We start from the raw sequence: 13,954 nt of genomic DNA, 5'->3' as shown, positions 1-13,954 counted from the left end.
TTGAACCTTAAGTGATTGCTCTTTTCCCACAGTTGGATGAACTGGCACATTAATGGTGAGGAGGGGGAGAAATGCATACGCTGATGTTGCTACTGAGACATGTTTTCCAGCTCTGCTTACCTGAGAAATTTGAGCACATCATGTGCCGTATCTGAATATTTCATTTGTCTTGTACTTAAATGGGTTGTACATTGATTGTATTTAATTTCTTTAACTAGTAATTAACATTACAGAAGCAAACTATTGTTGGCCTTATACTGTGGGATTGATAGCTACATTTCATTTTTGTGCCTGAAAGCGGGAAATATGATCAGGTAACTCCTTGAACTTTATGGAGGAGAAGATAGTGTATGTACTTATTCTTAGCAAGTAGATTGCTGGAACAATCTAATTCATTAAACGTAAACAAAATTCTTTAAAGGCATGCCATAAGAAGTAAATGGCATGGGCGTAATGGGCAAAATCCGGAGTAACCAATTAGGATTCTTTATCAGTAGAGCAGAGAGAAGGTGACATCATTGTTTATGGGCTACTTTCTGTGAATTAAACAATAGAAAACCAGCTGGAATGTGCTTGAAGTAATCAGCTAGATGTAGCTTATGCTTAAGTTTAGTGTTGGAGATTTAGAAAAATAAATATGCATTATTTTAATGATGAGTTGCTTATATAACAACTAACCAGGTTTGATCTTTGTTACAAAAATTATTTATTTTTCAATAATTTGAGTTGTTCTTTAATATTAAATATTTCTAAAATTTCTCATGTGCTTTATGAAAAGTTTGAGAATTGTCTATTTAGATCAATACTAAAGGCAGGTAACTGGGGTGCATATTGGGGAGGTCCTAGGGATCATGCCAAGTATGAAATCTTTTCAAGTACATGTAGCTAAAACCAAGGAATGAGTAATTCTATAACTCAGTGAAAGCAGAATCTGATATTGTGGCAGTAGATAGGAAAGGAGGAATTGTTCTGACCCTCCATTTGCAGTGACAAAGAAAATAGGTGTGGAGGGCAAGCTATTATCTTTGCAGGATCGTTAGCCATGCCTGGTAGATAGTTGTCTAGGTACAGTTAATCCTGCTTTTTGACAGTGGGATGAAATGGGATGACCTCTCTAAGGTGATGTCTTTTCTGTGAGTTTATAAAAGCTCAATGGGGAAAAAAGTTTGTTATAGAGCAGTACCTTTGCTTACATGGTTCACTTCAGCTTCCTTCTTACCACAGCCTTCAAGACAAGTCTTGGAATACTTTTGTGCTCGAACGTTATTTTACTAATATGGAGGGAATACTGTGTTTAACTAGAATGTTAATAGCTATGTCTAGGCCATGTAAAAATGTCAATTTAATGAAGGATTAAATATTTTTTCATTAATGTGCAATTTTTTTCCTCCTGTATTCTGTTTCCTAAAGGTGCTGTAAAATATTCTTGAGCCATTGCTGAGACGGAAGAACACTGTCTCTGTGTCAGCATAGTAAAGATTAGAACCGGTGTAAAAGACCTGAGATTGATTGTCCTTATTTTACTTGTTAGGTAAGGAATAAGTAAGGGCGGACAATATCAAATTCAATACATAACATATATTCATTTTTAAGCATAAAAGAGTACATGGGATCTAAATTAGGACTATGAATGCAATCTGTGAGCTACAGCTTAAGCATCACTTTAAACATGCTGAACATTGCTCTTAAATATTTTTATTTAGAACACATCTTCAAGTAATTTTGGTATGTAGATCAATACACATATACAATGACAGGTACATAAGAATGCCAGGACAGCAAAATACCAAAGCAGATGAATTTCTGTATGAATTGACTTGAGTCAGGGGAGATTGCTGTGGCCTGAACTTGTCATTGAGAACCATTGTGAAGCAATATTGTACCTCATGAGAATGAGGTAGACTATCAAGAGTCTGTTAAAAAGCATAATATGCCTCTGAGGGAGAGGAATAGGGAACATATAATGAATGATGTAGCCATGACTTGGGACGTGAAATATATTGCTCATTAGTTACACAAGCCTTATTTTGCATTATGTCATAATTGCTGAGATTTTTGAGGGCAGACTTCTTGGTATGTGTAGAGTGTTTGATAATAAAAGCTGAGTGCTTTGCTTCAGGTTACACAGCACCAAGTATTTGATCCAGCTGATTAATTTCTTCTGGTTTTGGTTTGTTTTTGATGATTTTTTACATCTCTGAAAATGAAATGAGTGGCATCAAGCAGTTTATGGACTTTGTGTAAATTATGTATTTATATAGAAATTGTATTGATTTAATGTTTTACTAGTAATAAGCGAAATACCTTACAAAGTTGTTTGTATCTTGTTGAATTCTAATGGGAGAACTAGACTTTTAGGTATCTAAGGACAAATGAAGAAAAAAATCACATAGACATATCTATATAGGCTGGTATGTTGGAATATCTGTGTTTGTTAATACATTTTTAAATGGAAAAAATACTTCAAGTATGTTTTCCTGCCTAGTTCAAAAGCTCTTTAAAACTCAATCCATTTAGTGACTAACCTATACTATAGAGTATTCAGTTGATAAATTATGAGCTTTTAAACATGCTTCTATCAGGAAAAAAAGTGCCAGTATGGGCACAATTCTGGCGTTTTCTTTTAACTTGTATAGGTTGCATCTGTCCTTTGAGAATTTGTCTAGATTGTCATAAGCTTTTGACTGCAGGTTAGACTGTAGCTGATGAGGTTTTCTCGTTGGTTTTCAGGTGGCAGTCTACAAGCAGAAGTGCTAAACTAAATCATAGGATTATGTAGGTAGAAAAAGTATCAGAAAACAAAGAAACTCAAACCATGGTTCTTACCATGCAAGCATTTACAGGTGATGTATATTAGGTAGGCTGGGGGTATCAATGTGAGTAGTTTCTGATGGTTTGCTTTTTTGGAGGGTGGGGATGGTATTTAGTGATTGCTCAGCAATGGTCTGTCCTTCTGAAAATGGGATGTAGCTCTGTCACTGGAGTTGCTTGTGAATTTGAGATTAGTTCAGGTTTATATAGATTTTTTTTCTTACTTGCTGTGAATGTTTAATAGTATTTGGGATCCATTTTCCCGTTTCCGTTGTATAATTGTTCTCTTCTCTTGATTGTGTGCTGCTTTGTGAATCAGCTTTCTATTTTAAATTGTGTATTTTCAGAGTCTGTGTCAATGGGCTTTTGAGTTGAAGACTTGAAAATAATTACGTAGGACATTGTACTTTTTTATGCATGTAATTAATCCTCCTGCCATTATTTTTGGAGCATACTCTGAGACTATGGATCTATGTTATTACAGTTGTTCCAGGAAAGTTTGTTCTAGTTGTATTCATCCTTGCTCATGGTTGCTTATTCCCTCAGTTCAGTTTACTCAGGGTCTTGATACGGCAGTTTGCCAAACCACTGGTTATACTGATTCAGCAAAATGACTGCTTCAAAGCTGAAGACATTTTGAGGCAATTTTTCTTAAAGCCTGGTCATGTTGGTAATCTAGTTGAAAACTGTTCTTACGGCTACAGTCTGTCAGGAGCACAGCCAGTGGGGTAGCAGAGGACTGAATGGGAAGGGACCTCTTAACGCTACTTTGGAGAAACTGTAATGAACCACAACTTGGAGAGTGTGACCATGGGTCTTTAGCTTGTGATAAGGCCCGCTTGCTCTCTAGTTTTGAAGCAGGAATTACCTAGTGTGGTTATAGAGAAATGTCAAGAGATGTTATTTGTTTGGGCAATGCGTGCTGCTCTTGCCACAAAGCGAGGTAGAAAACCTGAAGAGTTGAGTTGGAGATAGATCTTGTGGTCCTTCTGATTTGTCCTTCTGCCCACTAGCTTGACTACTAAGTGCCTGTTGATGTCTTAAAAATAGTGCAGCAGGTCTTTCCCCTTCATTCTTAAAATGGATAATGTGCAGCAAAATCAAAAGCATCTGCCTATTTTTGTCTTACATTTGAGTGTGAAGCATGCTTATTTGTTAGTACCTTTCTGAACTTGTGACGTATACTGTTTAAGTTGGATTTCTTAGATTCTGAGACGTTATAGTTATCAAAATAATACTTCTCTGGTGTGGTGGCTTTTCTCCTCCTAGGAAGTAAATTAAGGTATTTTGTGTGATTAAGTGGGGATCTTTGGAGTGTTGCTACCTGATGGTAGCCAAAAAAACCCCCAAATTAGAACCATTTTATTTTGGTATATTAAAACATGAATTATAAATTCTTAGAAAGCAAACAAACTGCATGTGAGATGAACTGTTTTAGTTATATGGTTGTGTCTGTTAACCTTTCCTGTCTAGTTTCCTTGTAGTGTAAAACAATTGCAGTCTTAAAAGTGAAAATTGTATATATTGTTCAGTTGAACTTGGGACCAGAGGAACTGTATGGTAATTTCCTCGCTGATGGGAACAAGGAGCAATGGTGGTGTTATTCTTCTGTGAAATACGTGAACCCTCTTGTTGAGATTACAAGCCTGTCAGACTAGAATATTGTTTGTTCTTCACTATTACATTAAATAAATGTCATGTGCATTTTTTGTATGTTGGATGTTTTGTAATCATTTTATGAAGGAGGAGTGTCTACTGTCACGGGTGAGAGTTCTCAGCCAGTAGAGAATGTGTTGCCCTTTCAGGTTATCACGGAAGGTACATCTCATTGAGGCTATGGGAATTTGGTCATGCTTGTCATTTTGTAAATGCTTTGAAATTATTTGCAGTCTATAGTAATAACAGTGTTTATTTGTTTATGTAGATAATGGAGATTTTATCCAGGTTTTATCAAGCTATGGCTTACAGACAACTACTTTGACAACTAAAACAGATGGCAATGATGGCAAGGCTGAACACCTAGAGTATATTGCCTTTGCGTTGGTTCCTGTTTTCTTCATCATGGGTCTCTTGGGGATCCTCATCTGTCATGTGCTTAAGAAAAAAGGATATCGTTGTACAACAGAAGCTGAAGAACTAGAAGAAGAAAAACTTGATGAAAAAATAGGTAATCAATAAGTCTGATAAACACCTTCTTATTTCTGTACATTGCAACTACTATGGAATAATTTATTGTGAGACTTCTGTCATTTCTCGGTCTATATTTGACATCAAAACAATATTAAGAAAAATATTTTTGTTACCATTATATGTCCGTTGGGTTTTGGTCTTTGCCAATCAAAACTAGGATTGTTCCAATTTCCCATGCTAGTCCTCTAACATCAATTAAGAGCTTACAAGGGCATCAAAGTATCTCGTGTATTTGTTTGCAAGTATACACTGCAATCAGAGGCACTGGATTGCTTTTCTGCATTCCACATGCTGTCAGCAACAAAGTATTATTATAGCTAATTCTATCTGAGGAGTGACAAAAAGCTGCCTTTTAAAGTCTAAAATCTTAGTTTTATGTTCAGCAGTCTTAGTTCCTGTTGTGCTCTCTTTCACTTCTCCTGTCTCATTATAAAACTGACTGTCTCTGTTCTGCTTTGTGTGATGTGTGCTGCTTATAACTTTTTTGTAAAGATACCTTTGTTTGTGTTCTAATGTTTGTTCATTTGTGCTCTTGCTTTTTATGGTTCCTTATTCCCATCTTCTTTTACTTGAGAAAAGAAGCCAAGAAAATAGTGTTATCATTTGGGAAGGGCTGTAGTAACCCAGCATAGCATTTGGCTAAGTAAATACAAGGGCCAAGTCACTTGTAAATACTTTTGAGCCTCTTACTTTCTCCAAATTATGTTCATAGTAAGCACAAATGACAGTGGCTCTGTGGTAAGGGTAGAGCCATGTGGCACAGTAATGATGTGTCAGAATGTTCTTAATCAATTACTGCCTGGGGCATGTACACAGAGAGTGGGACTATCTGATCTGTTAGTCCACGTGAGTGGTAATGAAAGGGGGACAACCTTTAGGTTTTAGTTTGGGATAGTAGCTGTGTCTGAGTTGCATTGTGTGATGGGTTTACCCTTGTCTGGGAGCCAACCCCACACAACCACTCTCTCACCCTCCCCCTTGCTGGGGATAGGGGAGAGAATTAAAGGGGTAAGGGGAAAAAACAAAAAATTAGTTAAGAACAATTTAATAACTAAACTACAATAATATTGAAATTAATAATGTATGCAAATATGCAAATGAGTGATACACAGTGATGCTGCCCCCCCACCCGATGACCCAGGCTCAGCCTGTTCTCAGCTAACGATCCCGGAGCAGGGAGAGTCTAAAAGCCACACTCCTGGAACGGAGATAACAGCCTGAGTGTCCTAGACCTAGAGCTGACCGAGGGAGGCAGATGACCCAGGGAAAAAGGACCACCCTGAGAGAGCCAACCTGGGAAGAGAGCTGACCCAGAGCAAGAAGGGATGAGCTTCCAGGGAGCACTCACCTATATACTGGGCATGATGTGCATGCTATGGAATAGACAGCTGGACAATTTGGGTCTCAATCCTAAACCTAAGATCGAATCCAAGGCTAGTAATTGGGGCTGTGCTCCCTTCCAGCTTCTCCTGTACCTGCAAACAGCAGAGAAGCTGAAAATACCTTGGACTGTCCTGGCAACAACTGTAAACATCACTCTTATCAGCTTTCTTCTTAGCACAAATCCAAAACACAGCCTCTTACTAGCTATTATGAAGAAAAACTCTTCCTCTGCCTTCTGAGGTTATTCTGGGGAAACTTCCAGTATTGTTAATGGGTGCAATTGATGCCAAAAGTAATAAGTATAGTCTTGAGGTTTCTTTCTTAAATCCCTTGCTCCTGTAGTCATATGAGGATTTATCTTTAATTAAAAAATCGAATGTTATGTCCTTGTAGTTGTGGTGAAAACCTTAAACTGAATACCTCTTATACTAGAAACAGATAATACCTATTTTAAAGTAGTGACTTGAGATAGTTTAATGATTTTTTTGATTGTTTTCGTCCCTGTTGTTAGGATTAGAAATACTGCTCTCGTGTTTGTCTCCTCTTTACTAGCTTGAGAAGGAATTTTGACATATGCTTTTGAAAATACTGAGTTTATTCAAGTTACGTTAGAGCCAATGTTTAGATTCCATAAACTTGTGTTGGTATTTTTTTCTGAATAAGGACTAAAACGTCGTATCCAAGCTTTGCCTCCAAAGTGACAATAGATCTTGTCTTTTTATATAACTGCTTATGGTGTGTGTTTGGTTTTGTTTTGGCTTGGGTTTTTTGCTTTTACTTTATTCTAAAATAACTCTTGATTTGGAAGGCTAAGATACTGACAACATATTTATTTCCTTGCACAGAAATGAATGAAACTACACATGAGAATAGTGACACTGTGGGACAAATTGTTAACTACATTATGAAAAATGAAGGTATAGTATTGTGGTATTGAAGTTATGAGCCTTTGTTATGGTGTTCTGTAACAAGTATGTTTTTTCAGATATTCTGAAGTATGGCATGTTCATGTGTTTTCATTGAATAACCATTTTGTACATGCTTCACTCTTTGAGATTATCTTCAGAAGGCAATAACTTCAAATAAAGTAGGAAAGTTTTTCATTTACCTGAAAATTGTTTTGTATGGTAAATTTGGTTCATGCATTTTTTCATATTTTAACTATTTGGGTGTTTGATTTTTTTTTTTGTTCATCTTTTATTTTGTTTGTGAAGTAAAAGCATGTGAAATTTTTATGTTTTGAGCAGATCAAACTTTTTGTCTTGAAACAATTCTTGCTGCTGTTGTCTGATGGAAGGTTTGTGCATAACTGAGACAATAGGGCAGACTAGTGCTAACGTTGAATTTTGGAGATGGTATCTCCATGAGCTGTGTGTGCAAAGTGAAAGGTAAAGAAGAAGATAGAACTGCAAAAATCAAATAATAGTTAAGCAGCCCGTGCAATGCTTGGTTAGTTCAGAATGTATTTGCCCAGTAGAAGAAACATTGAGGAGACTGCATGTTTTTGTAGTACAAGAACTTTTAGCTTTTTACTTTTACAATTGTATAAATTGAAGTTCTCTTAAGCACTGAACTGACTTTGAGTTACTTGTAAATGAAGACTAGTCCTCTGGAAAAATTATACTTTTGAGTTGGTTTGTGGGATTTTTAGGGGGTCTTTTTTTTTTTTTTTTCCCCCTTAACTGTTAGGGTTTTGAGCTTGTGTATTTTTCCTTGAGGTTAGGATTAGGTACCCCATGTGTGTTTTAGAATATCTGAGTGATCGGTGGTTCTTGGCTGCTAATTGATTTGCATTTTGTAGGACTCACTTAAACTGTTTTTTTTTAATCTGAAGTAGCTTTGTGCGTGTGAGGTGATGATACTCCTTTGGTCAAGTGGATGTTGTAAAATTTTTCAGAGATCTTGTTTGAGAGAGTTGTGCAGATGGCTACTTGATATAGCTTATATTGGGGCAGAGCTTTGAGTGAAGTATGAACTGTAATTTTAGTAGCTCATATTAAGAATAGCCCATAGAAATATATATTAACTTTTTTTGCATAATAGCTTTTTGCAGATATACATAATGCAGTCATCTTTCAGATTTAATTTATTTGAGGAACTTTAATTTTGCTGTTTGTTTTTTCTAAAGTAAGAGCTGTACGCTTCTGAAGAGTTCTATTTATTCTCATTACAGCAAATGCTGATGTGTTAAAGGCCATGGTAGCAGATAGCAGTGTCTTTGAACCTGAAAGGTAATCACTCATATTTTCAATGCATGTTTCCTGAGGCAACTGAAAACATACTCTTTCAAAGGTTTTTATTTCCTGAGCCCTTGTAAGACTGCATCACTTCCTTAACAGCTAAGAAGATAATACTTTTATTTCCCTGGGGTGTCTCTGAGTCACTGAATTTAATATATGCCCTGGGTTAGTAACTGGCTCTTCTGGTTATGTGTTCAAGGTGTGTGATACAGATTTATTGCTTTTTGGGCTAAAGATTTACAGAGGCTGCAAATACCTGTTGGTCCAAAAGCTATGAAAGAACAGAAGCAGCACTTGTTTCATTTGTATGGATGCTAACTTAAAATAGACATTTCTTTCTGTGTCTCCTTCTGGTTTACTATTTTCTTTATAATTGTGGTAAAGTACGTCAGCTGACCTACCTCTTATTTTTTTCACTACACACCTATTTAGAGGATTATGTAGAGAAAGTAGTTCAGCCCTTGAGTAGCAGGTGCATCATTTTTATAAAAATACTTATGTCTGTAAGTACGTACCTTTAAACTATATCTATGCTACTCTAAATATTCTTCATATGTAACCCTGTGTTCATATTCAAGGCAGAAAAGGTGAAGGCTCAAGTAGTACTGTGTCACTAACAAAAGAAGTGTGAGCGTATAGTTTTAGCAAAACAAATAGTTGGGTATGCGACTGTCTCCTCTTTTAACAGTGAGAGGCTTGGTTATTGAAGAGATAAATTGAACTTGCAAAAGGAGTTCTTCTCAAGTATAGGAATTATTTTTAAACTTTTATGGTGCAGCAGAAATATTTGTTTGAATTTTAACTCAATCTTTTTGCGTAGGCATGTGTGATATTATTTTGGAACTTTTAGACTATTGTTTCAGTGGTGAATTAAAATACACAAAGTAAGGAGAAGGGAAAAATTATTATTTGCTCTTATGTTTCTGATAGGTATTTCTAAAGCTTTAGTAACTCAAATACAAATCTACTGTATTTCTTTGTAAGTTTGATGCACAGTAAAATGCTTCCTAATGATAGGAATAGTAATGGCTAACTAAAATCTGCACTTCTGCCACTTAAAGCCACCAGTTCCTGTCTTTGCTTCAGATGTGGAACAGATTTTATTTCTCTTATAGCATTCTCTTATTTATTTGACAACCATTAAATGTCTCCTGTCAATATTTTTGTTTTGAAAATAAACATCCAAGTAACTCCAGCCCTTTACAGCATGTTTTGTTTCTTTAATTCGTTCTTTCTGTTCTCCTTTGGAGTCTCTTCTGTTTGTTAGTGTTTTTCTTGAAATAATATTTCTAAAACTGGATGGAATGTTCATCTGAGGCATGACTAAGGCTGAGTAATGTAATTTTAGGTTCACAGGTTATTCTCTGATTATTTCCACTGTGAAATTTGTCCTTTTTAAACAACATCATAATGATTCATGGTCAGCTTGTGATATTCACCACTTTTTTCTGAAGAATGATCATCTAGCTGGTTGCATTTTAAACTGGCTTTGTAAAGTTTTTCTGCTAAACCACTGAAATTTGTATTCTTACTGCAATACATACAGTATTTTTAGTAAGATGTATGTACTTGTGAACGTGTCTTTCACATACATGCTCTCCTTTGATCATCCTGATTTCTCATCTTGTCTTCTACAATTAATATGCGTGACTGAAAGTTTATGGGTACTTCAGCTATTCTTCTATTCCATTACCCAAGGAACTATTTAAGACACTGAGTATCATCAGGACCAGAATAACCACATTTAGTATGTCTTTCCAGTTTCATAGTAATCTACTGATATATAACTTTCTGGTATGTCTCTTTTTTTTGAACAAGGTGTGCTTCCTTAACACTACAGTAATTTCACCTTTAATGCCCTGAGCTCTAGCTTGCTTTAGGAGAACGTGTTGCAAGATAGTGTCAAAATTCATGCTGAAATCCAAAAAAGTGCATCTTCTGCTTTCTATCTATGCTATCTGCTTTTCTGTTACAGAAGAAAATTAGATTGATTTGATACTCTCAATAAATGCCTTCTGGTGGTTGTACTGCTTTCTTTCTTTCTAGGTACTTTAAAAAAAGTTTTTTTCCTGAAGCTTAAGCTGAATGATCTGTTGATGCCTTTTTTCATGGTGGACATTCTAATTTTGCCTCTTTGCAATATTGTGGGACTATACTCTTCTGTGAGTTCTTAGAGATAATGTAACAATTCTGAAATACTTTCTGTTGCTCTCCAAGTGTGCATTTAATCAGCTAATTCAATGTCTTCATCAGTATAAGTCCATGTAACCTATTCTCTTCTATTTTAGCCTGTTTTTTTTTTTTTTCATTTCCTTGCCCTTTGTATTAGTTACCTTTACTACGTGACTGCAGCTGAATTATTTGTGGAAATGATTTTAACTGCAAAAGTACGATATCAGAGGGAACCTTAAACCAGACATCCTCAGAAATAAATGGTCCCTGAAAAAAAATAGCTATTCACTAGACATAACTGAAGGTTGTATTTTATCCTTTTTTTTTTTTTTCCTTTTTGAGAAACAGGATTTTATATTAAACACTAAATTTCTCTTATACTTTGTCCTACAGCCCTTTATCTCCTACCTCTCCTGGGAGTCCAACAAGTCCAGGGTCTCCTTTGTCACCTGGTGCTGTTCCATTTAAACACAACTGCAAAGGCCATCACTTCCATACTGTTGGAGGAGTAGTAGAAAAGGATGTTTGTACTCGTTGTAGCCACAAACGATGGCACCTTATAAAGCCAGCTCACAAATCTAAAGAGCACAGAAGAAGTCGTCTTGGAGAGGTTACAGTCCTTTCTGTGGGAAGGTAAGACTTGGGTCATTTTAGTGTATACTTTTCCTTAGGATGCTACAGTGACCTGTGTTGGATCAGATATCCATTGATTCCACTCTGTTTATAGCATCACATTGTTTTTTGTAATTCTGTTACTACTAGACTGAAGTTATTTCTGGGAAGAAGTAAATTTAATTGGCTTTTAGAACTTTGTAAATAGATGGGGATTTACTGTGGGTACAGGTCCAAAGCTATTGCTCTATTGATGGTGGCTAAAAAGAAATAGGGATTGCATACTAATAAATTCCTCTGTTTCTGAATTTCTATAGCGTGAGCTATAGAAACCATTCTGTTTTGCTATTTTTAGTTTTTAATTCTTAGTTTATCTTTTATTGTTTTAGAAAATTACTGTTCTAAGAAGTAGTATGCAATCTGTGGATTCTTCTTTAAAACACAGCTCCCTGAGAAAGTGTGATTCAGCGGTAGTGAGTGTTAGAAGTACATGGAGATAGCAGGAAGGAAGATTGAAGTGAAGCTGGGTCCGTGTGGGCGTCTCCTCTAATGCGTAGCTCTTGGAACCTGAAAGCCTGTTCCTGTCCATGTACCGGGTACTTGGAACAATCTAACTAATCTCTAGGGAAATATAACTGAATCTTTCTTTTGCTTACCTCAGATTTAGAGTCACAAAAGTGGAGCACAAATCAAATTCCAAAGAACGGAAAAGCTTGATGTCTGTTACTGGTGTGGAGAGTGTCAATGGTGATATGCCTGCCACGCCTGTGAAACAGGAAGCGAGTGAAGCACCTGCCACACCTGTGAAACAGGAGAAGCAAGAGAGGAGAAGCTCAGAGTAGACTGCAGGTATCGAACTTTGGGAACTAATATTGAAAGTGGTATGTTGTGAAATAAGTGAAGGTAATCAGTAAAGAGAAATGAAGCTGAAAATTTGTCAGGTCTGCATGAAAACCTCATCTTTTAATTTCAAAAGTTTCTACAGAAGTCTGCAAAAATTATATTTGATCATGCAGTTAATGATAAATTGGTAGAGGCTAAACTATCCACCAAATTCTTATCTAATTGGTAATTTAGACTTTGTAATTAGAGTAGATATTTAAATAAAAGCTACTTTGTGGAGATGGTATCACTGGTCCAAGAAATAAAACATCTGCGTATTAATTTTTGGCAATAGATAATGGTTCAGATCTAGTGGCAAAGTGCTTATTACCCAAAAGAAAATATGTTGCAGACAGCTGCATCACTGGAATAACTACAATGTTTCTTCTTGATGCCCTGTACTGTGTGCTCATATAAGGTGACTGCTTGCTAAATACTTTGCTGATAGATCAGTGGAGCTTTGGCTAATAAGAATGGAGACAGGTGAAAATGCTCATATTGCAGGGATCTGTGGTAGGTTACTAAGCCAGGAGGTTGGGGTTTTCTTGTGAGTCATTAAACTTCAGTGAATTGCTTCAGTTACCCCATTAAGCATGTCAAAAATGTGTGTGGCATGGTTTTGGAATGCACCCCTGACTTTTTTTTTTAACAGTTAAGAATGTTGGGGGAAAAAATCCTGTAAGTTAATATGGTTTGCTTCTAACAGGTGAGACACTGGTAATCTGAAGGGGACAGGTGATTTTACACAAATGTGGCTCAAAATGCAGAGCTTGACCCTTAGGGAAGAGAACATTTCTGGAGTGACAAAATAGCGGCACCTTTTGGGAAGGTGAACAAAGTGGACAGTGCCAAACTCTCTGTATGCTGAGAGAGAAGACAAAGTTGCATGTCAGCTCAGTTGTTTCAAACTTTCAGTAACTGTAAATATGAGAGAGAAATGCACAAGCGGCAACTAGCTATGTTTAAAAATGTAACAAGACCCAAAACCTCTTGAGTGTCTTGAGGTTAAATTCTGAAAGGCCAAAGTGCACCATGTTGCCTCTTCTTTGTATCAGTTGTGTGTTCATGAAGAAAAAGTTCTGTCATTGTATCAATTTAGAAAGGAAGACAAAATAGAGAGATGGTATGCAATGGGATACTTCCTCCTGACCTTTACTGGCAGCACAGCTATGACTGTTGAACTAAGCAGAGTGCTTTTGTCTGGACTCTGTGTCTCACCATTAAATTACGCCCAATTTTTTGGAACCATTGCAATACAGGAAGAAAGACTTGGAGATGTGATGTGCTTCCAAATGTTTAAAAAGCTGCGGAGGGTGATGAAATAAATTGTTCTTTTTGCTCAGTGGATAAGAATAGTAGGCTAATTTGCAAGGAGGTGGGGTTCAGGTTTCAAAAATTAAGAAGCTGAATAACTTGTATTTTTATTGCTGGACATTGGTAAGATCGGACTGGACAAATGCTTGTCAAAGCCAGTGTAAATACAGCCGGCCCTGCCTGGGAGGTAGGTGATAGGCTGTAAAGGTGGTTGGATTTTTTGATTTTACTTTTTGTTTTGTGTCAAATTCTGGCAAGTCATAGCTTTCTAGTGGCTGCACTCTCATTGCTGCCCTGTAATCTGTGAAGGATCTACAGATGACACTTCCTCCAGGCTCAGGGGCGATACA

At 36.5% G+C, this 13,954-nt stretch overlaps 1 protein-coding gene across 1 annotated transcript; it reads left to right on the top strand.

The window, feature by feature from the left end:
* Positions 1–4,749: 4,749 nt before the first annotated feature.
* Positions 4,750–12,259, top strand: RELL1 (RELT-like 1). The gene is made up of 5 exons (XM_010079104.1): positions 4,750–4,978; positions 7,230–7,301; positions 8,558–8,615; positions 11,190–11,429; positions 12,070–12,259. The coding sequence occupies exons 1-5, from the start codon at positions 4,873–4,875 to the stop codon at positions 12,248–12,250; spliced, it is 657 nt and encodes a 218-aa protein (XP_010077406.1). The 5' UTR covers positions 4,750–4,872; the 3' UTR covers positions 12,251–12,259.
* The last annotated feature ends 1,695 nt before the right edge of the window (positions 12,260–13,954 follow it).

The sequence above is a fragment of the Pterocles gutturalis genome, unplaced genomic scaffold (assembly GCF_000699245.1).
Source record: "Pterocles gutturalis isolate BGI_N339 unplaced genomic scaffold, ASM69924v1 scaffold35153, whole genome shotgun sequence".
Lineage (NCBI taxonomy): Eukaryota > Metazoa > Chordata > Aves > Pterocliformes > Pteroclidae > Pterocles > Pterocles gutturalis.
Note: the sequence above shows the minus strand (reverse complement) of the source record. Positions and strands in the feature narration are given on the sequence as shown.